General features: G+C 40.6%; 1 protein-coding gene across 3 annotated transcripts in view; it reads right to left on the bottom strand.

The window, feature by feature from the left end:
- Positions 1 to 992: 992 nt before the first annotated feature.
- The window catches only part of LOC126543828 (armadillo-like helical domain-containing protein 3), a 71650-nt gene continuing 47866 nt past the window's right edge, over positions 993 to 24776 (bottom strand). For 2 of the 3 annotated variants that reach the window (XM_055061295.1, XM_050190949.2), the window contains exons 21-25: positions 23278 to 23487; positions 21796 to 21871; positions 16292 to 16370; positions 13265 to 13381; positions 993 to 4575 (exon numbers count right to left, since the gene is read on the bottom strand). In XM_055061295.1, the coding sequence (XP_054917270.1) occupies positions 4483 to 4575; positions 13265 to 13381; positions 16292 to 16370; positions 21796 to 21871; positions 23278 to 23487 (575 nt within the window). In that variant the 3' untranslated portion in view covers positions 993 to 4482. Of the gene's footprint in view, positions 4576 to 13264; positions 13382 to 16291; positions 16371 to 21794; positions 21872 to 23260; positions 23488 to 24776 lie in introns of those variants that run through there. The other variant, XM_055061296.1, reaches the window with a different exon arrangement.

The following is a 24776-nucleotide window of genomic DNA, read 5'->3' as shown; positions in this document are numbered from 1 at the left end:
GTCGCATCGTCTGCTGGCCGCTACTTGTTTACATGTGCGCGTATGGTGCACACATCCGTTAAAGTCTGTTTGTTCCATGGTTGTAGCACAGTCATAAATAGTGGTATTTTTTTGACGATGCAAAGACTAATTTGGCTTTGTGCGGTAGTTGTTGCACTGCAATAAAATCAGTAACTGTATGTGTCAAGTGCACGAAGTGCGATTGTCGCGCCCTCTGTTCACCACAGTCATTAAAAAGTTGTTGCTGTATTGCGATTCAAGCCCTTCACAAAAAAAAATTTGGCATCATTTTTAACAAATAAAGTAATCGTTGCTATACTTAAACCCAACGCTTTATCAACTCTTTGTAGCATTGTGTTGATCATCGCACAATGTTCGTGATACCATGAAACGTAAATGAGGTGGCACGAGATCAGCTAGCAGTAGGAAAGAAAATCTGAAGCGCTTTTATGAACCGAGCAAATGTCTGCATGATCTAATCATGCAGACATTTGCTTGGGCGTATTTTCACTTCAACCCTACAGCGACGTATTTCAGCAGACTTGGCTTCCCACATAACCACGAGATCAGTGACATCACCATTCCCAAGCAAATCACTTGAAACACAAACCAAGGAAGCGAGCAAAGCAAAGTGAGCAACGAAATGATCATGTGCTGCCTGTATGTGCGCGACCGCACCAGTGGAGTTGTTCACGTGCTGCCCATGTGCAGCGTTACTGCGCAGGAGCAGTTCATCCCATAATACAGCTAGGGTGGCTACCGGCGTGGCGAGGTGCGTGGTGATCACATGTCATGACGCAGTCGCTTGCGCTCAACCGATTTTCACTCCGTCTGCACTCTGCCTTTGTTTTCTGACACAACTCAACACCACCCCACGAAGAACCACTGCACCTCCTGTACAATGCTTTCACATTAAACAAGGTGCCCATAGAAAGACCTACTATATGAAGTTTACAATATAAATAAGCATAATAAAGAAACTTGCCACCATAGTTTGCAAAATAGCACTTTTTACTGGAGCAAGTAAATGACGCGAGTAGCCACAACTACAAAAGCAAAACATGGTCGCCCTATTCAGAACAGCATTACATTCAGATGGTCTGTGCGTCATAAGACTGCTAAGCATGAATAGAGAGGTGTTTATTTGCAAAGCCAGACTACCATAAAGAACAAAAGCAATGACGCACACATGACATGTTTCAGGTAAGGAACAATGTCTTGCATCACAAAAACAACATTCTATTCATATTAGCAGGACACCTCAACTGTACACAGAAATCTAATAATATAAAGCATCTGCCACAGAGTGAGATGTCCCTGGAACTAAGCAATAAATTGTTTTGCTATCTAGGATTCTGTTTCAACACCTAAGCTTTCAAGCAAGAACAGCACAAATGGAAATATATCAAGGATGGCATAATGGCACTTCAAAGGATCAAACACTAACTGATATCACTGTTATGCACAAGGAAAGCACCTAGCTTTAAGCAATGTTTGTGTTGGGGAAAAAAACGCACTGCCACATTTCATGCTGTTGACTAAATGCTTATTGCTTTATGAGTGATGAAAAAAGAACCAAAGTAATGAACTAAATTGCCAAATTACTTGAAGCCAATAAATGCATAAGTGGCAATGTTCTGACTGCTGTGTGGTCAATAAGCACACAAAGAACAATGCAAAAAAAGAGCTTCAATACTAACAACCTTGCAAAACAGCCACTAAGCCAGTGTTAAAAATTGGTTGTCTGTTTAATGTAAGTCAATAAATACAAAAAAAACAAGTACATGTTATAAGAAACATTTACAATAAGAACATATGCACATCAAACAAAACAAATTTCACTTCTTGTTCACCATAAAAAATTGCCACTTAAGATGCCATGAAAAAATTCACTTTGCCGGAAACCACAAAGGTAAAAACTTGAATTTTTTCATGGTAAGAAAAGCCAACCAGGTGTGAAAAACCAGAAGGTCAATTGTATACTACCCTGTCAAATGGTTTTAGGCAAGGATGTTAACTGATATAACAGATACATCCTCAATGCAGCCTCCCTCCCAAAGAAACTTGCTCAACCTCTAAAATTGTAAGCAACATGCATACATTACTGTCTCTCTCACCTGGGCCTTATTGCCTCAAAGAATACCATGAATTCACTGCACCAACTAACCCTAACAAACAAGCCCTGCAATATAACAGCCTGTTTCACCACAAGGTACAGAAGTGACAAAAATGAAAAATAATGCTCCACTGTAGATAATAAGAGCCTCTATTCGTTGTAAATATTTAATGAGCATGACCGGTTATTTTTTAATTTGAATACAAAATTTACATCCTTCAAATCTTGAACCCATACTCAGGTCTTGACAAAATTCATTTCTCAATAAAAAAATTCACCTACCAGCCGAAAAGTAAGGTGCATGAGGCCATCAAAGGTCATTTAGTGAACTGCCTGTTTTAACACCGAGCATCTGTCATTTAATATTATACAGTATCTGTGTACATTGTGCCTCTTAACAAAGAAAACATAAGGTGAAATCTGCACAATTATTTCATTTTAGAAATGCAATAATGAACTTAAGAAAGAAAATAGGCAAATATGGCCTATTATGGCTAGTGTTAATGCCCTCATTTCCTGTCACATAAGTGTATTGTTGTTTTTTTTATTTTAATATCCTCTTTCCTTTGATTCTCTTTCTTTTAACACAGCAGTTCATTCCTTTACTGCCTCGCAAAACAACTAAAAGTATACAGAACGAGACCGTAATGCAACCATATTAAAATTAGCATGTGGCACTCAACTCACAGTGCTCCCCTTAATAACCTGGCTGGTTATGGCATTCTGCACGCAAGGGCAGGTTATGCAGGGGCAGTGAAATGAACCAGCTGCCTTTTTATTTGTGCATTAAAATTACTATTCCTATACAAAGCGAAAAACTAATAAATGAGACAAGTTGGCAGCTGTCTCTGAAAGGTGCCCACCAGCCTCAAAGGGAATAGAAAGGACACATAAAGAAAAAGAGTAAACAAAAAATATTGAGAGGAAAGGGAGGAACATGCCAGCTAGAGGCACCAGAGAATAATTGAATGAGTACGAATGGCGACAACACAACAGCGAACAAGACTGCAAGGACAACATGAAACTACTGCACTTGTCCAGTTTTCTTTGCTCTCACATTGTCTTGTATGAAGTGACTAGCCCAGCAATGTGCATTGTTAAGTGACCCTTTTATGCTTATAATGCATTTCATCACAGTTCATGATGTGCTTGAAATGTTCTTGAATGATCTGGTGTCAATATTATCATGCGCTGAAAATAAGCACAAGCTGGACCAACCACATGGGTAACAATTAGACTAAATAATGCTACATTTCTTGCTTCACTGCTTACTAAGTACGGAACAATGATAGCCTTATTGCTTAAAACGATGTTCAATATTTAGAACACTGATCGAGCAGCTTACATATAAGTGAAATTTTGAGGCAAGAATATTGCCAGATAAAAAAATTAGAGAAAGGTAAATAAGAAAGATACACAACTAATTTGCTTAATTAAGCAACCGTGGCATTCATACTAAAATTGCATTCAAGAAATTAAAGTTTAAATTACCACTAGGGTGTATAATTTTGCAACGTTTGGGATGTTTTCGTTCAAATATACTTTTGTAAAAAGAAATGAAAAGCAACACTTAAGATTCCTCCTTTTAAGTATTTATGTAGTAAATGTCAATGTTAAAATATTATGAAGTTCACTGAAAGTGGCTACCTGTGGCTTCGAGCATCTCTTTCCTGCTATTCTTTTGAAGGTGGGCAATACTTTTGGCAGCAAAAACCATTGGTTATCACATCGAAGATCCACAACACATGTAATTTTCATCAAAATTTTAGATGTCATGTGGACATGGCTGTTTCACTTTAACCTATAGCAACCTGTAGTGTCTTTGTGCATTATTTTATAATTGTTCAATAATGATATACAGCACTGTCCTCATGACAAAACCTTTTTCGGCCAGCATGCTACTTTAACTTGCTCCACTTTTTTCACTAGTCCTATGGCAACATACAAAGGTTCATGAAGTATGCCCATTAACTTCATTATACTCATGAAGAACACAACAAAAGAGCTTGCCTGCAGCTTTATGGCCAGAAAAAAGTATGCTATGAGGTCCTCTCACTCCCATTTTTCTTCATACAGATGAAAGTTTAGGTGCATGACTTACTGCACTATAGGTGCAAAAAGCAGTAAACGACCAGTTATATATATGTCATCGTATGCTGAATTAAGCACACATCTTACACCACCGGTTGAAGCTTAGACTGTTGCCACATGCATAGATGGTGTCGCTAAGTTTTTGGTTTGGTCCAATTGCCACTATTCGGCTCACATATTCTTCCAAATTCAATCTAGGCTCTTCCCCACCTGAGCACAAATGCAAACATGGTCTGGACGCTGGAGATAAGTCCTAAATAATTGAAAAATTTATTCTAGGCTATGGTAGAGAACTCCTTCAAGACGCTGTCCTGGCCCAAACCAGACAGTGTAAGTTTCTGCCTGAAGTCCGAGACCACATTTCGAATCTGTGAGAGAAAAAAGAAAGTGTAATGACTCAGGTTAACTGTTTCATAATTTGTTCACAATTTTATTTTTGTTCACAGTGAAATACAGTAACGCTTATCACAGAACCACATAGCTATGGTTGGTTGTATGGGTTTATAGGGACACTAATAGGGAATACATTCATACCTTGATATAACAAAGTTCTACTTGCAGTACAAAACTTAATTAGATCCCTAATTTCATGAGGTCGAGGTTTATGTGCTGGAGCAATAAAGATTACCTGACATGTTCCTAGAAGAGTACTGGTAGACAGCATCTTGTCAATAAGCACCCAGGAAGAGAATCCCACAAGAAAGTAAATAATTTTGGCACCAAAAGCACTGGCATGTGCAGAGGATATTGTATGGAGAGCAAAGCTTCTACACAGACAATGCCTACTGCTAGCAGTTGCTATCGCATTGTGCCATGCGTACACATGTATCACTTCATCACAGCCCACCAACAGTAGGAACTTATTTTGTTTGTTTAGAATGGTGTAGTCAGTCGTGATTCTAAGATCAATGTAACATTGTCCATCCACTCGCATACCAGCCAACCTGTGAAGTTTGCAATTAGTAAAAGTCTCACAGACACGACACGTAAAAGAGCAAAATAGCACACAGTTCTTTAAAAGTTTGCCCTAAGCACACACTTTATGTAGGGTGTATACACACATTATTAACAATGATTTAGTACCTTTACACACAGCACACAAGCAGCTGCAAACTTTAAACAGCACAAACTGACAAGTAACACACTGCTTTTTAGATCACAGTGACATTTTCACCAACTTAGCTGCTGTCGATTTTATCTGCTCCAGAAACTTCTCTGAATAACCTTACTCCAAGTGGGTACCCTTCTGGTGTCCTATTACAATCAGACTCTCCACGGTATGGTCAGAGAACAAGTGAAACTTTATGACAAACAGAATACATCTTTTGTAAAGCATGATGAAACATTAATAAAATCGTAGAATGAGCCTGAATTAGTAGACTTCATGGAATTTTCAGGAGAGTTGACAGATTATGCATTATATTCATTTACAATAATGACATGGTGCAATGATACCACGATAATACACATTCCCTTCATTGTCACTAAGGTGCTCTTACGCTCATTTCCAGCAGGAATTTTTCTGTCCCAACTGGCTATTGGCACAGTTGAGAGCATGTGTACTTAATATATTACAATTAAATAAATTTCATTTGATTTCAATATGCTGTGAGGTCATGAGCATGAATGGAGCACATCCAGTGCTGTTTCCATACTGGCACGACTGACAGCATGGCAGTTCCCTCTTTCACTCAACAGTCAGTGTTTTTCACCGCTTGCCAGCAACATGCATACACTAAAGGATAAACACTAATGATAAACTCATTGTTGAGCATTATTTTTTTTCTGTTGCTTGTCACAAATGCTGCAGGCACATGCACGCAATGGTGTGGACTTTATTAACCCTTTTACTGCTGGGTTTTTTCCCTGACTACTTCTCACCGCTGGCAGATTCTTTTTTTTCCATGTTAATTCAGTGGACATTTTCATGCTACACAGAAGCCAGTTCCTTGTCATCGCTTTCGTATGAGTCACAAAACAGTTAATAAATTTCGTTTATGCTGCTGGCGAAATTTCGCCTGTAAAACATGCTTAGCCATTGGACGTCTAAGCTTTGCAGAAAAGCCAGCCCCTCAGGCACGCGGGGCGCGGGTTTGCGAACAGCGAGGGTGCACTGTTATGCACACCAAGAGTAGAAAGGGGCCACTGTCTGTGCTTCCAAAATGCGTAATACTCAGTATAAATAAAGACTTTTGTATTTTGATGCCTGGTTTGGTAGAGCTCTCGTGACTGGAAAACTACAGCACATGCCAGATCGCACGAGAAAAATAACCCCGTGCCTTCTACAATGCTGCGCGTCATCTGCTTTTTAGCTTCATTGAAAGGGAAAAAAATAGAGCAGCTTTGAATTGCTTTTGCGCTGGTTTACATGTTAATGACACATTCGCAACTAGTTTTCCAAGCTTAAAATGAATCAGTTGCTATTTAACAAGTACTTTAAAAAATGCATTTATCGAAACCATTACAAACCTGGAGCGAGAAGACGATCAACGCAGGAAAGGTACAAAAAATGCTTCATTCATTGTTTTAAATAAATACCCTTGGTTTATGTAGCATAAGATCTATATGATTTTTCTGTGTGTGTTTTCCCAAACTTGTTTTCAAGAATGTGATAGGTGTTCCTTTTCCGTTCCAGAAGGAGACACAATCAAGCTGGTCAGAAGCCTGGTGGTCAGCACAGTCACATACTTGCTCCCGTACCACAACATGACCAAGCACGAAAAAGAACAGACAGAAACGCCACTGAGGAAAGCGTATAAGACGGCGCTACATCTGCCAAGAAACACGCCCAACGATAAACTGTAACAGATGGGCCTAAGCAACACCTTCGAAGAACTCGCGGAAGCGCAGCTCAATGCACAGATCGCCAGGCTCCAGCAGACTGCCACTGGCCGCAAGCTCCTAGAAAGAATAGGGCATAACACAGACGGAATAGAGGATCGGGCAGCTAGCATCCCAGACAGCGTTCGCCAGACACTGGAGATTAGCCCCCTACAGAGAAACATGGACCCAAATCTCCATGCCGCCAGAAGGCAGGCACGAGCAGATTACGTGGAACGAAACCTAGCCACACTAGAAAACACAGTGTACACAGACGCGGCCGTATACCCATGGGACCGCAACACTAGAATGTTTAGAGTCGCTGCAGCAGTGGTAAACAACATGGGAGAACCAATTAGCTGCGCGACCCTGAGAAACTGCACAGTAACGGAGGGGGAAGAAGTCGCCGTAGCTCTAGCGGCGGCTGAAGGTTACCGCAGGAACAAATCTCTGATAATTCTAACAGACTCCAAAGCAACATGCAGGAACTACATACAAGGCAGACTTAGTAAGGAAGCACTGAGAATCCTCCTCGAAACAGAGCCTCCTAACAAAAACATAAAACATAGGATCTTCTGGATGACGGCACACACCGGGATAGAGGGCAACTCAAGGGTGGACAGCCTATTTCTCAAACTCACGCACCGAGCAGGGCAGTCGGAAACCCTAGAGGCCCCCTTAAAGGGACACTAAAGGTTACCCGAAAGTCAAGTTAAAGTGATAAAGGAATGTTCTAGAACGTCTAAGGCGTCAGTATAATTGCGAACAGAGCTTTAGTAACCGAGAAATTGAGGTAAATGCACGACACGATTTGAGACCCCCCAGCGACATTCCGGTACTAGCCCGATGACGAAAGCACTCCTCATCATAATTTATGTCACTAGTACTCAACTACTCGTATTAAAAAGATCATTTCATTAGATTATAAGACGGAAGAAAATGCTACTTGTCTACTTCTATTCGATTCTAAGAAAAAATAATATTTTGCCGTTACCCTTGAATAGTATGGGTGATCGAAAGGTTTCGTTTTCGCTAGACTCTGCGCGCTCGACTTTGCACCGTGCGCGCTTTGGAGTTTCAGTTGTTTCTTTATCGCGTCGTGCTGCGGTGGTCCTGCTGGCTTGCGAAACTTGCATTTGGAACATGCAGCAAGAATGCCACGTCCATGTGATGTCGTGGGATGCGTGAACGGTCCGCGGAACTTGGCCAAGGGCAGTTGCAGCGGCGAATCCAACGTTACTTATCACTGTGTGCCAACGAGTGATCCTCTCCGTTCGAAGTGGTTAAGTGCCGTACCTCTGCCACAGTGCGCTGGCAAAGAGCCAAAAAATCACGTAGTGTGCTCGCTGCACTTTCGTCCAGAGGATTACGAGTTCAACGCCGACTTACTGAAGTCATGTGAAGTGCCTTTCAAAGCAGGCCGTCGTCGTAGTAGTACGCAACGACGCCGGCAGTGCGAGCCCTCAACAGCAGGTCACGTTCATCAGTGCTTAAATCGCTGAACTCGAGCCCAGCATCGCGAGCTAATGTCTCGTTGTCAGGGTCATCCATTGCAACGAGCGTCGAAGTTGGCGTCATAAAATAAAGAACCAGCTTATCGTCGTGCGCTTTCCCTTCCGCTAGCCACCATAGTTCCGCTTTCGCGCTGCTGTTGGCTCTGGCGTCATAAAATAAAGAACCAGCTTATCGTCGTGCGCTTTCCCTTCCGCTAGCCACCATAGTTCCGCTTTCGCGCTGCTGTTGGCTCTGTCTTGGCTCTTTCTGGCCGCGCGTTTGCGTTTTGCGCAGAAAAGCTGTAGCGCCGTCTGCGGGCTCGCCGTTTTACTCACCGACAGCGCAACGTCACTATGAGACCATGACGTCAATACTCCTCGATTGGAGGGCGGGTGATTTGAACTGCGCTAGAGGTACGCGGACGCTTCAGAACGCATTTTCTCTTAAAATAAGTCTCTTCTTAGCACGAAACAAGCGTTTCGAGGTTTCTGGGATGGTATTTCAACAGTCCACATTGACTTAATATTAACCTTTAGTGTCCCTTTAACGGTGGAGCCAACATATGCAGAAATACTTAATCACTACAGAGGAAGGAGACTTAAATACCCCCCACCCCACACATCGCTCACACAACACAAGGCAGTCAGCTGGCGAAGACTGCAAGCAGGCACGTTCTTCAACCTGCACGCACTACAAAAAATGTTTCCTACCCAGTACAGGGATACATGTCCGTGGTGCGCGGCAACCCCCACGTTATACCACATCACGTGGGAATGCAAGCGTAATTTCGCATTCCATAAAGTAAATAACCCAAGTGCGGAACAATGGGAGGGTCTGCTCACCAGCAGCGAGCTCGCAGCCCAACGGGCAATTGTGCAGCACGCCTGCGAGGCAGCAAGACTCAGCGGTGCCCTGGAGTAGGGGCGCTGACCTTGTGAAGCGGCCAGGACTCAAGACATGAAGACACCGGCCCACCGCCAATCTCTCCGAGATATAGAGCAGTAAAGTTTTTTCATTCCATTCCGTTTCCGTTCCTTCTCACACTTTTTTTTCACAGCAACACAGTACATGAACACGCCTGCCACTAACAGTAGGAACCAGACTTTGGTAAACTTTCCTCGTCGTAAATTCACTTTGGAGCAAAACAAAACACCATGGAACAAATACACAGGATGTTTGTTTGTAGCGGTGCGTCGCCGCAGGATCCTGTTTTCAGGCGACGCATAGCGCAGTGTCAGCGATGCTCGCTGCAATCTTTTGTCACTGGATCACGGCTCAGAATAAACGCATGCGGCCCCAATGGTGCATCGTAAGCTCGGAATAATATTTCCGCCGGAATGGTAGACCACCATGATCAGTTTGGGAATTCACTCTGACAAGGGGCAGACGCACACAACTGACGCGACTTGACCCAGTTCCAAGCGTGGGCGGCCATCTCCTCATCAGAGGAGTTACCGGCCGTCCGGCTCGTGACATCAGTCTAGAGTGCACACCCATTGGTGGAGGCTCGTGTGCATCTGCCTTGGAGGAGTAAACGCCCCTACATGTGACCTCCAATTATGGTGGCACCTATATCTCGGAGGCCACGACGCCAGCCTATACGGCGGGCCCTCAGAGCTGGCACTTGTCACCATGGTTGCTACACTGTTCATTTCTTTTAGAATGCTGCCGCACCTGGTTTCTTGTACTTGTGGAATAAAGACACAGATATTGGCCGTGCCAGCAAGCATGGCTTTATGCATATATAAGCACTGTTGTATAAGAAGCACCAATGCAAATTTTGAAAAAAAGAAAAGAATGTCTCTTATACACCGGACAGTACGGTAGTACCGTATTTACTCTAATCTATCGCGTGCTTTTTTCCAATAAAATGGGTCCAAAAATTGCGTGCGTGTTAGAATCGAGTACGACCCTAAATCTGCATTACCATATCGCCATCGGCATTTCAAAATTACCACCTCATGCGCGCTTCGAGCCTAGCTGCCGTAGCTTTCTCCATGTGCCGTAGTATGATAGTATGTGTGCTTAGGCAATGCTTCCTTTGGCTTAGGTTAGTGTACCGTCTGTCTGCCCGTTTTCTGCGTTAGCTCAATCAGCATGGAATTGCCGACTGCAAAGACATGCCAAGTTCACCACGATGCCACAATTAAAAGGAAAGCGATCACGTGTGCGGAGACGGATGGAAATCGGGCTGCATCACAGGCATTCCAAGTTCCCGAAACTTGCATGCAGGACTGGCACAAACAGGAGAGGCGTTCTAGACCGGCAACTGCTACGTATGGCGCGGCCGCGCGGCCCCTATCTTGAAAGCGATCTGCGGAGATAAGAGCCTACGCATCTAGACACACCACGCTGTGTTCTCGTCGCTTATTTCGCGTAGACGCGAGCAGCCGCACGAAGGTCAATTTCCTCACTTCTGCTACCACACTTCCTCACTCCAGCGTTTAAAGAGTTTCCGCGGTCACTGAGTGAGACGTGTTCATGTTTGCTTGTGCGTGCGTGACACCATGCTTGCTAATTTAGTTAGTAAGCGAATGTTAGGAGTTTCTGCAGCCAATAAAACTAGTATCCTTACTTTTCGTATAGCTGTACTAATTTGCTATCGTAATCGATGCTTCGCCTTTCGGGCAAAACTGGGACTTTTTATTTATCAAAGCTTTAGTACATTGGGAGTAAATTTTTTGTTTTTTCCAAGTGAGAGAAAGTTGTATTTCTCTATGAAAGAATCAGTGCGCGGTACTGTAAAAGACTTTTCTTTCTTTAGGTCATGGCAAACGGGTGCACGTTACAATCGAGGGTGCGTTAGGATCGAGTAAATACGGTATGTGTTCCTTAGTTATACAGATGTGCAACTGCCGTCTCATGTTACAGTACAAGCACCGAGATGCCTATTAAGTGTACTGGCAGCCCTTCAGAGCTATTTTCGACTTGGTCGTCGCAATTAGAGCCCTTGAGGGCAATAAAAGGTATGGGTTGTTTTTTTTTCCGGATGTTTTCACAGTCCCTAGGGAGTGCAAAAGTCAGACATTGGCTGATTAGTAATTACATACACAACTCAAGCAAATCAGTGCAGGCGAGGCCTGCTTAAATCTGCACATCCCCAAATAACCTTACAACTAACAATGAACAGCTGGTTTTCGAAGCAATTGGCATTTGTGGGCCTGCTCTCTCACTACCAAAACGCTACTTCTATAACAGAGTTCAACTTGTTTCCATTTCCAACGCTTATTCTCGACAGCGAATTACTAACGTTGGTGTGCCCCAGGCATCTATCCTGGGGCCACTTCTGTTTTTGGTTTATATTAATGATTTACCTAACTGTCTTTCTTCCGCAAAATGCATTCTGTACGCAGATGACACCACTATATTCACATTTCATAAAGATATCTCACCTCTCGTTAATAAGTTAAATGCTGACTTAGAAAATATCCTAAGGTGGTGTAATGTTAACATGTTATCTATTATAGCAACTAAGACTAAATTTGTTGTATTCTCTTCTCATCAGCGAAACATACCATCCATTCCACCTATCACTTTCGGTTCTCATCGCCTTCCTCCAAGTTCATGTTAATCTTTTCTTGGTATTCTACTTGATTGTAATTTGAAATATCACAATCATATTGCTCACATAAAAAAGAAAATAGCTTATGGTATACGCATCTTAATTAAAACACTCCCTTACTTCACACGTGCCACATTACTCTCACTTTACCACTCTTTTGTCCACTCTCACATTACTTATGGCATAATATGTTGGGGTAACACCTATAATACTCGTACTGCATCTCTCCAAACAGTTCAGAACTGAGCCATCAGAATAATTACTTACAGCCCCCGCTTTTCTAATGCCACTTCCCTACTACACGAGAATAACATACTTACCATATCTGGACTCACTAAATACAACCTAGGTATATTTTTCTACAGATTTGTGAATAATGAGCTACCATCGATCCCATTTTCGCCTTCTAACCTGATGATTCATAGTACCACCAGATTTGCGTTGAATAACAATTTTCTTTTACCAAGAATCCATACTAACTATGGTAAACAGACTGTAGAATTCTCTTCCATATCAATATGGAACACCCTTCCTTTCACAATGAAAAACGCAAGATCTTTATCACATTTTAAAAGAGAACTAAAAATGCATTTTTTATTGACAGATTAACGACAAGGATTACTGTAGTCGGTCATTGTTCGCTTTTTTTTTTCTCTTTTTCTTTTTCCTCTTTTTTTCTTTTGTTGTAAATAAACTGCTGGCATTTTGTTCCCGCACAATTTTGCTGCTACCATGGGATATGCTAAACCTTGTTATTTTTTGTAATCAATCCTGTATTTTGTTCTGTAACCATTCTTTTCTTGTTGCTTGTATACTTCCTTATTATATGCTATTGTTGCTTTTGGATGTTAACTACAATAACTGTTCTTGTACAGGAGGTCCCGATACAGTCTTTGACTATGGGACCTCCTTCTGTATACTAAGTACTTGTAATGTGACCCAACTTCTAATAATAAATTTTGATTCTGAATTTTGATTCTGAAAAAAGAGCTCAGGAACAAGTTAAGCAATCCTATTTACCCTGCGTTTAACCTGTTTAATCTAGTGTAACCGAAATCGAGCCATTTTATTAATGCATACAATGTAAACATTATGAAGGCTTCCCATCCTTACACAATCTGCATGATGACAGAAACAAGCGCACCCACACAAACATACAGAGGCAAAAAAACTCAACTCACCATCAGGGTGAAAAATGGAGACTCTTTTGGTTTTTCCGAGTACTTTTCGTACTGGTCAAGATTGTCATGAAGTTTTAGTGTCAACGTGTCATAGTTGCTTCTCACAACATCCAAAACCTGCAAGGTAGTAAAACATGCGTTATCTAGCATCATCTGATCACAGAGAAAAATGTCAATTTATAAAGCACTCTTCACTGGCTTTTTATGAATAATGCTCAGGTTGTTGTTTTTTGTCATTTTTGCTTGTAACCCTAACAAGGGCTTGGCTTTATACAAGTCTCACTGCATTAAAGGAACACCATAACAAAGTTAAGATTGACTGGTAAGTTACATACCAGGAATACCAAATAGGTATGATGTAGTAGAATACCATACCATACCTACTTCTTCCACTGCTTGCGGTACAATACCACCAGCAGAGGAAGTGCAAGCTAAACAAGGAGTGTAAAATCGAAATACAGGTAGAAACACCATGTTGAAACTCCCACACCAGCTCCAGTGTGATCATGAATTTTGGTAGCACGCTTCTTTAGTTTAGCTGAGCATGCCTTAGTAAAGAAGGAGTATACATATTGCCTTTGAAAGTAAACAAATATGTAGCCTAGCAGCTGTTCATAGCTTTTTCTGCATGAAAACAGGCAGAATGCTAAAAAATGCAGCAAAATTCGTGAGGCCACACCAATGTCATTGGTGCCACGGCACAAAATTCAATCTGAGAAAGTTTGGTCTCCACTTTCCCAGCTAATATTCAACCTATCTGTCCCGAACAATAGAGCTTTTCACAATACATTACCTGTCTAGACTGATTTAATGCTTCTCTTTAATGTCACTTTTAAAAGGACAATTATTAAATGAAGCACTCAGGGTACTATCCTACCAAAGACATAACTAAAGCTTGAAAAATTACCGCAGTACATGTAGCTGTGTGCATTAATTCTCGAAAACATTTGCTATACTGATAGAGACATTGATCACCTTGAGATAACTATAGGCAGAATGGTTTGTTTTTATCTAATGTAGTGTAGGCATTCTTGCAGGCGACAAAAAATTCCTCAACAGCAATATGAGGAAGGGCAGTATTAGGCCTAAATGAAAGCAAATTGGTCTTGAGACAGCAAAAGGTCAGCAGTAATGCTGTATCGTCTCAGATGCAACAAGGTGAACGCCTTTCTTTTCACCATTATTATTTATTTATTTATTTATTTATTTATTTATTTATTTTTGTGTACATGATCAAGAGCAAGTAGCAAGGGCAAATCTGGTTCAAAGTAGAAGCATTGCATGCTGCCACCATGTTGCCTCATTAACTACACACGCCACATAAAAACCGCAATGCTACATCCAAATTAGTATAGTGTGCTTATGGTATCTGTCAGACTCCCTTTCTGCAAGCATGCGAGAGTGAGCCGAGAAGGATGGTGGCTTGATGCACGCCCAATGTTGGAGGTCACGTGATAGTATATAGTACTTAAGTACTAGCACATCTCCTCCTATAGCACATCTCCTCCTCTAGTCCAGCCAAGTGTCACCCGCACCCTATCTTGGCAGAAATGTCCAGCAGGTGCACATTCTTTGCGCATGCTTCCTGCTGGAGGTCACGTAATGTCAAGTTTCGGAGACGCGTTGAACAGCGAGGCAGTACAAGCATTAATTCCCCTTTGTGCTCTCCATCACAGTGAGTGTTTGCAGTCATACAGTAAGATCTGGTCTTGCTTGCTTGTGCATGAGTGACAGCATGCTTGATAATTAATTAATAAGCGAATGCTTGCTGCAGTTTGTACGGCCGATAAAACTATGAACCCTACTTTGTGTAGTTGTGTAATACTTTGCTATCGCTATCAATGCTTTGCCTTTCGGATGAAACTGCAACTTATATAGCACACACATGGGCTCTGCATATGCTATACTAAAACTGCCTACCTAATATGCACCCAACTCCAACCATATCCAAAAGCACCATCTCCACACTTGCTGATTTAGGATTTCACAACACAGGTAGCAGTCGCCCAATGGCTATTCGAGTGGCTAAATAGGTGGTGGTCAGTTGTGATCACTGCCTCAGCTCCATATTTCTTGCAGTAATAACTGTTATTTGGCTACACTGGGACAAAGCACCACTCTGGGACTGAAATCTCATTTCTCAGGATCCCTCAACTGCTGTGATTGCAGTGGCTGTCATATTTTAGAACCGTCAGAAGAAGGGCACCCCCAACGCACACTCTTTGTTCATTCTTTTAATGGCCTTTGGAGATTCAGTGCTACTAGGTGCTGCAAGAGCGCACAGCCCTAGTGGCATCATGGTGAATGGATACAAAAGGAATAATGCATCACCAGGGTCGGGACCTGTTGGACAGGGATTCAGGACTGCTATTTCACCACAGGCTGATGCTATCATAACTACCTACTGCCACATGACATACCAAATTTGCTCAGTATTGTGGTAGCATGATAATGTCAATTCCAGCAATTTTGACATCCGAAGACTGTTCCAATTGATGAACTTTATTAATAAATAAATTAAGATATCAGTGTTTACAGACCTTCATGCTTGCAGAGTACCATCACTAAACACAACAGAAATACAGGGTATTTGGTACAGATTCTATAACTTATAAAATCAACTTGGAAAATTATCATCAGCAGAGTTTTAACATAGTGGAAGCATAGTGCAGGAATATGCCAGACCATATGGATGTGGACAGCACTGCTAGTGTCAACGTATTGTGATGCTATGTTTAAAGAAAATGCTCGGAACTTTTAGTTGCATGATTGACTACATTCCATTTATCTGCTACTGTACATGTGTTGGCAGTTGCACTATCATCATAATAGTATTTTTTAATGTTTTTCTGCTCCCCATTGACTTGAGTTGTGAAACACAAGCATACTTCTAGAATATACCTGTAATGCTTCGGGGAATAATGTACAAAGTCACATTACACTGCTGCTAATCCTTGAGCTCCTTGGCTGTAGTGGTGTGTTTACAAAGCATAGAATGCAGCAACAGTATGCAATTTTTTACCACACCTGTTTTTCCGTCAGTGCTGACATGTGGTTGGCTGCAGACCAAGAATCAATTTTTGGTGTGAAGTGGTTCACAATTGCCCTGCACAAATACACGCAAGAGAATGGCGATGCATGGTGATGGATTGTCAACACAGTGAAAACTTGTAAAACGAAACACGTTCCAGAGTTCATTCAGAATCCAAAGTCAGGAATCCAAGTTCATTGTCAAACAGTTCTTTTTTATAATGTTGCTCGAGAGAGGAAGAAAAGAAAGGAAAAAAAGAAAAGATACAAGCTACTAGATAAGAATACCTCAGAACCAAGATATAGCAAAGCTGTAGTGCTTTCACACAGGAACATCACTAAACCACAAGTTTTGTGAAATCAAGGCTTCCACATTTATCACTGTAAATAGTACTAGTGCTCCCCACTTTCAATACTCTCTTTTTAGCAAATATACTGGAATCCTGAATATGCACTCCATATTTTTGCCATGACCCAAAGTCCACATTAGTGCACCATGAAAAACATCATCACCAATAATGCAAAGTGTGCTACGAGTTTTCATTAAAAAAGAGATTAGATACAATGCACGTAAATTTTGGTATAGCATTGCAACCTTTGAGACTTCTTCTGTAGCAGTGAAATCCAGGAGGCCATGGTGAAAGGAATAACTGTTCAACAGGACAAATTATTCATGATTCGAATGCTAGGTCTCCTAAAGCTGAATTATTTGACTAGAAACTGCTCAATTAAAATTTAAAACTGGACCTTTAACATCATTACTATAGACACAAATGCCTTTTTTTGTTTCCTGGAAACTGCATTTTGCTAGCTTAGATTACTGTTTTTCTCTGGGTGGCAGCATACAGGGACCATAAAAAAAAAAAACTTAGGTTGTCAGTCCAAGCTTCATTCGTCTACTATTAGAGTTAAACCTCAAAATAATGAAACCAGTGAAATCAGTAATTTGCTTTGTTATATTGAAATATGTTGAAATTCAACCTTTTATTTATTTATTTATTTATTTATTTATTTATTTATTTATTGATTGATAAATACCTTAAAGAGCCCTCATGGGACACTGTGCAAGGGGGGGCACTACAGTAAATACATACATAAAGATCAAAATACATTAACACTTTAACAAAGTAAAACATCGATTAGTGCAGAAAGATGCAAACAAACCCAAAAACTTAATAACATACACTATAAAAGCAAGGGACTAACAATAGCATTCAAAATGAAAGAACAAGAATGAAAATGCAACAATGAACAAAAAAGCAATTTTAAATCAACGGGAACAGTACTACGGATTTGCAAAAGATAAAAAATAATTACAGGGTTTTATGTGCCAAAACCACGATGTGATTATGAGGCACTGTCTATGGGGGGCTATTGAAATTCTGACCACCTGGGTTTCTTTAACGTGCACCTAAATCTAAGCACATAGGTGCTTTCGTACTTCGCTCCCACCGAAATGCGATCGCCATGGATTTGACAAAAGGTCATTTTCACATTAAAAAGAAAGAAAACAAGACGGAATTATTGGCAACAGCACTATAGGCAAGGGCAATGGTGAAAGTGGCAAATGCAAAACATCAGATTTTGGAGCACAAATATTTTTTAAGATTATCGCAAAACTTTGCGTGATCTAGCTCTGATACAAGGTTATCCGGAAGGTCATTCTACAAACAGATAGCTGGTGGAAGAGCCAATAAGTTAAAAGCATCAGTATCACCGTACATGCGCGCCAAGCTCAATTAAGTTGTTACGCAGTCTGCGTGAAGTTTGATGAGTGATTAAGGTGTACAGAGGATGTCATACTGGTGTGATGAATTTGTGGAATACTGATAAAACAGCAATGTCACAACAAGTAATTAATAGCTGAAGTTAAATGCCTTGTTTAATTTCTATGGTGGATGAGTATCTGAAGTTATGCACAATGAACCAACTGGGTTTGTTCTGAATGGCTTCTAACATGTTGATAAGATATTGTTGATATGGTGACCAAATTAAGGAGGTGCATTCAGTTGAGGATGAATTAAAGCGAGATAAGCCAGTTTACATACACTGGAGGGAGCATTGTGTAGATTACGGCATAGATAACCTAATGACCTTGATGCGTTAGCACAGACCGAATCAATATGTGAAGGCCAAGAAAGATTTGGGGTTAGGTTTGTGCATAGGTACTTGTACTGCGTAGTATGTTCCACAATGTTGTTACCAATTTTACAGAGGCCACTAGAGCTATGAAGTTTATGGCTAAAGGTGACTAGCTTGCACTTGGAAACATTTAAAGTCATTAGCCAGGTCTTACGCCACTCACCAATACATTGTTCAAGGTTCTCTTGAAGGGCAAGATTGTCACTAGTGTTGTAGATTGGATGGTAAATAATACTATCATAATGCGCATACAAGATGATATGTTGCCAGGCAAGTCATTAATATAGATGAGAAAAAGTAAGGGACCTAGAACGCTGCCTTGTGATACCCCAGAGGAAAAATAACAAATTGATGAAGAATAATTGTTTACTACAGTAAATTGCTGTCGTTTTGTTAAAAAATTACAAAGGCCATTTAGCGTAAGTGAGCTTAGTCTTAGTAATGATAGTTTTAATATCAAGCAGCAGTGAGCTATACAATCAAAGGCCTTAGCAGAGTGAAGGAATGTGCAATCTCACTGTACATCACTGTTCATGTTAAAATGCAGGTCAGTAGTAAACTCGAAGAATCGAGTCTCGCAAGAAAAACCCTTTCAGAACCTATGCTGTCAGAAACAAAAATGTTACACTCTAGATGAGCGTAACTATGAGAAGCTACGATATGCTAAAGCAATTTGCAACAAATGCATGTCAAGAAAATGGGGCGATAGTTTCCAGGTGAGTTCTTATTTCCATTCTTATGGACTGGCACCACCTTCGCTATCTCCCAGTCAGAACGTAACTTTCCAGTAATTAACAACTGCCAAAAGATGTGGAATAAAATTATGTTTGAGAGTGATGTAGTATTCTTTAAAATTTTTGAGTTGATATTGTCAATACTAGAAGAACAAGACATCTTAAGGTTTTCCATGATTTTGGAAATACTTTGGACTGTGACATCAATGTGTGCCATGTAAGAGTAATCTTGCTCGAGAATTTCGGGAAGATGGTCATCTTCACTAGTGAAAACAGACGAAAAGAATGAGTTAAAAGCATATGGAGAATCCGTGTCGGGAGCAGATGTGTTATTTTCATGATGCAAGGAAATGCACTTACTGTCGCTATCAGGACTTATTACTTTCCAAGCTTCTTTGGATTAATCTTAAGGAGTGATGGGAAGGGAAGTCTTGAGAAATATACTCTTCCTTGGCAGCAGCAATTTCATAACAGTATGTCTTATGGCATTCCTCATACTTATCCCGAGCAGACAGCGAACGAGAATTTTTCGCTGTCTTATAAAGCCGCATCTATCTTTTTCTGAGTCAGTGCAGAGCATTGTTAACCCACCGATTAGTTTTACCATTAGTTACAGTTATCAAAGGGATGTGCTTTTCTAGTAATCTTGACATCTTATTTTTTAAAAGAACCCAGTTTTTTTCTACTGAGCAACTGAAAAAAGAAGGTAATAACAAGCTATCAAAAAGGGAAGTAAATTCTGTGTTAATGGGGTTGTAGTTGGCTTTATTATAATCGCTTATTTGCTTTGAGTGAGTTCCCGCAAACGGTGGCTGTATAGCAACAGTTACTTGTCGTAACTTGTGGTCACTAAACCCATTCAAATAATCTACGTGGCCAATTGTTTCAGGTACAGTTGTTATAAGGTCTTAAGGTCATAAGGTATCTTAAGGTCATAAGGTGAGTAATAACTTGGGAAAAATTAAAGTCTAATGTGAAGTTGCAAATAAGTGCAGTCACCGATGGATGATTCTTACACGAAAGGGGCCGCAAAATTTTTCTAATTATCGGGCACTGATAAAAATGAAATTTGAATGAGAAAAAAAAATCATTTTGTTGAGTTTGAGAGTCAGCGACGAAAGATATGGTTCCATGCCGTGTCAACGATATCTTCACATCAGCGGTATGAAGCGAAGCCAGCCACACTTCCGTATCCACCCTGTGCCAGTGGCTGATAGTGTCGCCCACAGTGGGACAATGCTATTACGAAAAGTGCCAGCAGTGGTGAGAAAATGCTTCGTCTGCCTCTCGCTTCAACACATCTCTGAAACTCTAGATTACATGACCTCCAACACTAAACGTGCAGGAAGACAGCACACGATGCCACGCCATCTCAGCTCACCCAGTCTTTGCATAAGTGACAGGTTACCGCTAAAACAGAATTCATGGGCTGCGTATATGCTCAGCCACACTCACAGCCATGCGCAGCCACGGCCGTGCCAGAAAAGGATATGCGTGCCAACTTGTGAATAGTGAAATACTTTGTTACATCGAGAATTTTGTTATATTAAAGTGAGTTATATCGAGGTTTAACTGTACATCCTATCTCGGTACTACTATATTTTTATGACAAAAGAATTCAATTTTCAGGAAATACAAGAACCTAAGTTGAAATAATTTCAATAAAATAATTTCTCAATAATAGTGGCTGAAACTAGGACACTAGAGAACAGTCACAACTTAAGCTTTGAAATGGAATTTTACTTGAATTGCGATCTGTAACATTACATTCTTAGCTACTAATTCCTTACCAGCTAACATATGCAATGAAAGATGCCACATTATAACCCCAACACAAGCTTCATCCAGATAGGCAAAGCTGGAGCAGCTTTGTCCAAACTGAGGCCCACCTGTGTCTTGGTTAGGTTATGCATCTTTATCAAATTCAAAGAGAGCTTGATTACAGGAGAAGGCCAGCACTAGACAGTGAAGGACACCAAAGGTTTCAAAAGCCAGCCCATTGTATAGCCAGAAGTTCATAAAGAAATTTGTCACAAAAGTACAACTTTCAAAGCAATCTGCAGTCTGAGTAATCAGAAAGAAGAGAAAGTTGTTCATTGTAAGACAGAGGTTTCTGTCAATGTGCATTCCATTACCACTTACACATTACTCTAAAGGAGGATGGGCAGCCAAAGTGAGATGCCATCATCGCACTGACGAACAGCACTGCTAGCGGCAGCAGTGCACATGTGTTCGGCATGTTCCTGTTCTCTGTCCATTTTTTTCCCCCCAATACTTTGGTGATTCTAATGACTTACAAACTAGCCAATCTTCAATCTTGGTCTATTTCACAGTTTGGCGTGACATGAACCAGCGGCGGTGGCCGCCGGTGCACGTGTAAGGCCGGTGGTGACGGCGAGTACGAACATGCCATTGTGTTGGCATTCGCTGTCGATGCAGAGCCTATTCAATGCATATTCAATGCCTACATCTATGCCTATTGGGAATGCATTAATGATGAAGAGAACAATGGGAAAAAAAGGGGGGGGGGAATACATAAAAAAAGTGGTTGTCATGGGAATTTACAGGTAACACACTAAAAACATTTAAGGCACTGTATAACTGTGTAGGGAACATCATTCTCACCTGACATTTACCAAATGATTCGAAAGTTTGGCTGCAGAGTCCTTCCACTGGCTGTCTCCAGTTGTGTAACGTAGTGCTGAAAATGTTTGCAGATACATGTTCAAGCAGAAACAATGACAGAACTCATCTAGGACCGCAGAACAGAACTGTGTCAAAGGGTTAAGGGCTCTCAAACAACATTTTGCATGTCTTTGTAGATACTCTGAACAAAAAGATGTACACATCAGGATTTCATGGCAGATCAAAAGGTCATAAATCTGTATTTAGATGTTTGTAAAGCAGTAAGAAAAAAGTAAGAATTTTAAATGCACTATCACAATAAATATTGTTGTAGTTTGCGGCTGTCTATGGAATGTTCTTCTCTTGCTTTTGTTTTATGATGAACCTGCATAAAATGAATTCATGATTCACAATGAAAAAAAGTGTTATTCATAAGTTGAAATAGTTAAACCTCGATATAACGAACTTCAATATATTGAATTTCTCAGTATAATAAGTAACTTTTTACAACTTCTTGTCCATGGAACATAATGTATTTCGAACCTCAATATAATGAAGTGTGTTTATACACGATTTAATATAACAATTCTCTGCCACCACGAAGGAATACTGAGACAATAAGTGGAAACTTCCATGGACACAGATGGTCAAATGAATGAAGTGCATGCCTCCACTTGCAAGCACACCTCACAAGTCGCACAGCGCAGGGCAACCACCGATGTCAGTAGCGTCATGTTCGGTATAAAGTCCAAGTGTGATAAAATCATGCTTGGACTTTATTGGACATTATCAATATTTATACAGCTTAATTAATAATCAAGCACAGTACAAGAATAAGGTGCTGTAAATGTGAAGCTTTAAATGCACTATATGCATCCTCCAAGTAATGATCCTTAAAAATAGAGGTGCATGAATAGCAATTTCTGAAACCAAATCAAATTCGAATCGAGTAGTGGTAGAATAAAATTGAATCAAATATTAAACACCTTTCAACAGTTTTCAAATAATGAACAGCCACATTTTCAATATAAGACTATGTTCACATTCTAGTATATTTACTTCTTTCTGTCATTACATTGCGCATTACAAAACATCATTTATTAAAAGTTCAAATGGAGCATTATTAAAACATAGGTGGTTTATTCACAGACTCAGGACTGACTGGCAAATGTAAATGATAGTGGTTTAGCAAGAAAAGTCTGGCTGCGTAAGCGGCAAAGCATGCTCCACTGCATAACTTCTCATGTCTAATGTCACTATGGGCGCTCAGATGCAATTTATCAAACTTTGGCTTCAACTTTATGTTTTTATTGTGCTCAGTTGACATTTTGAAATATTCTAGAACTACACGAAAATTGTATTTACATATAGTGGCTGCTCAGTCTGAAAACAGAATCAAACAAGACAATAAGACCATAACGGTCGATTCGTTATGTGAAAGTTTTGAATGTTCGCACACCCCTACCTGAAATAATTACGTACCCATTGAGTACATGCTGTCAAAGACCTGGTGCATACGGATGACCTCATAGTAGAGTTCATCATAGCTCCCAGGTGAAGGCAGGAAGGTGTCTCCATATGTAATGAAAAGGTTGAAGATGTTCACCACTTGACTAGCCAACTGGAAGATGTCATGTTTCTTGACAAAGTCTGACTCTCGGCTCAGCAGGAACTTGAGTAGGCTGATCAGTGCTGCAAATATAAACAACCACATATGCACCACCAGGGAAGATAGTACTACACACTTCAGGACACAGTCACAAAACCTACAGAAACAAAAAAAAAATCCAGGTCACTGACATAAGGAAAAGACATAAATGCACTCTGAGGTTTTATATGCTAAAACCACATTATGATTATGAGGCATGCCACAGAGGGGGACTCCGGATTAATTTTGATCACCTGGGATTCTTAACTTGCACCCAATGCATGGTACATGGGCATTTTTGCATTTCACCCCCATCAAAATGCAGCCGTTGTGCCAAGATTTGATGCTACACCCTTGGACTTAGAAACGCTACGTCAATACAGCAAGTGCACATAAGGGAAAGAACAAGCTCATCGCATTTTTGAAGAATCATCCATAAAAATTCACCAACAATTACGATACTCCCTAATGCAAAATTTGAGTGTAGCTCTACACCTGTTTTCATTTCGCAATATACTGAGGCTTCGCACCGATCACCGCACCAACTGGCGGGGCTGCAACGCGTGGTGCTATACAGGGTGTCCCAACTATCATGTACTAAGATTTAAAGATATGCAAATTCCATGCAGCTGGACAGAACTAAGGTAATGTTCTTTGCCGTCACTTGAAGATACTCAGATTATTTCTTGCATTCCACCTAATTACATAATTAGTCTTAATTAATTAATCAGCTTCTCAAATATTATAATTAGATGAAAAGTGACCATGACAAAATTGTAGAGCAACATGAAGAAGCCGCGATACAGATTTATGTTGCTCAGTACGTGCTATGTAGGTGTTTTTTGGAACACGAAAGAAGCCCCTGCATACTTGCAATATGTGCCGTAAAGTAATTAATTAAGAAGTGCAAAACCTAAATTCCCGCTGTCCATCACAGCGGGCCTTTACATGTTCCGACACAATATAGCGGTGCAGCCAGACATATCCCCACCCTGTACGAAGCGTGGCATCGAGGCACCCCAATTGATTCTTATTTCGAGTAAATCCTACTTGGCCTCATGTCAGTTACCGAGGGAATTAGATATGTTTATTACGACTGCATGCAAGTGGCGATGTTTAATTCTATCCCTGATAAATGTTGTATATTATTAGAAGAGTTTTCTTTTTTTCATGAGTTGTTAGTGTTGCCTAGTGTAAAGAGAGCAATCCTGAGACACTTATCCTTCACGTGCATTTCACATGCTATTAATAAAGGACTCTGCTGAAGGGATCACCGACATCTGCAGGTTTTTTTTCAAGCTCAAGAAAGCAGGCAAAGCAATTTGAAAGAAGT

Source organism: Dermacentor andersoni, chromosome 1, assembly GCF_023375885.2.
Source record: "Dermacentor andersoni chromosome 1, qqDerAnde1_hic_scaffold, whole genome shotgun sequence".
In the NCBI taxonomy this organism is placed as follows: domain Eukaryota; kingdom Metazoa; phylum Arthropoda; class Arachnida; order Ixodida; family Ixodidae; genus Dermacentor; species Dermacentor andersoni.
Note: the sequence above shows the minus strand (reverse complement) of the source record. Positions and strands in the feature narration are given on the sequence as shown.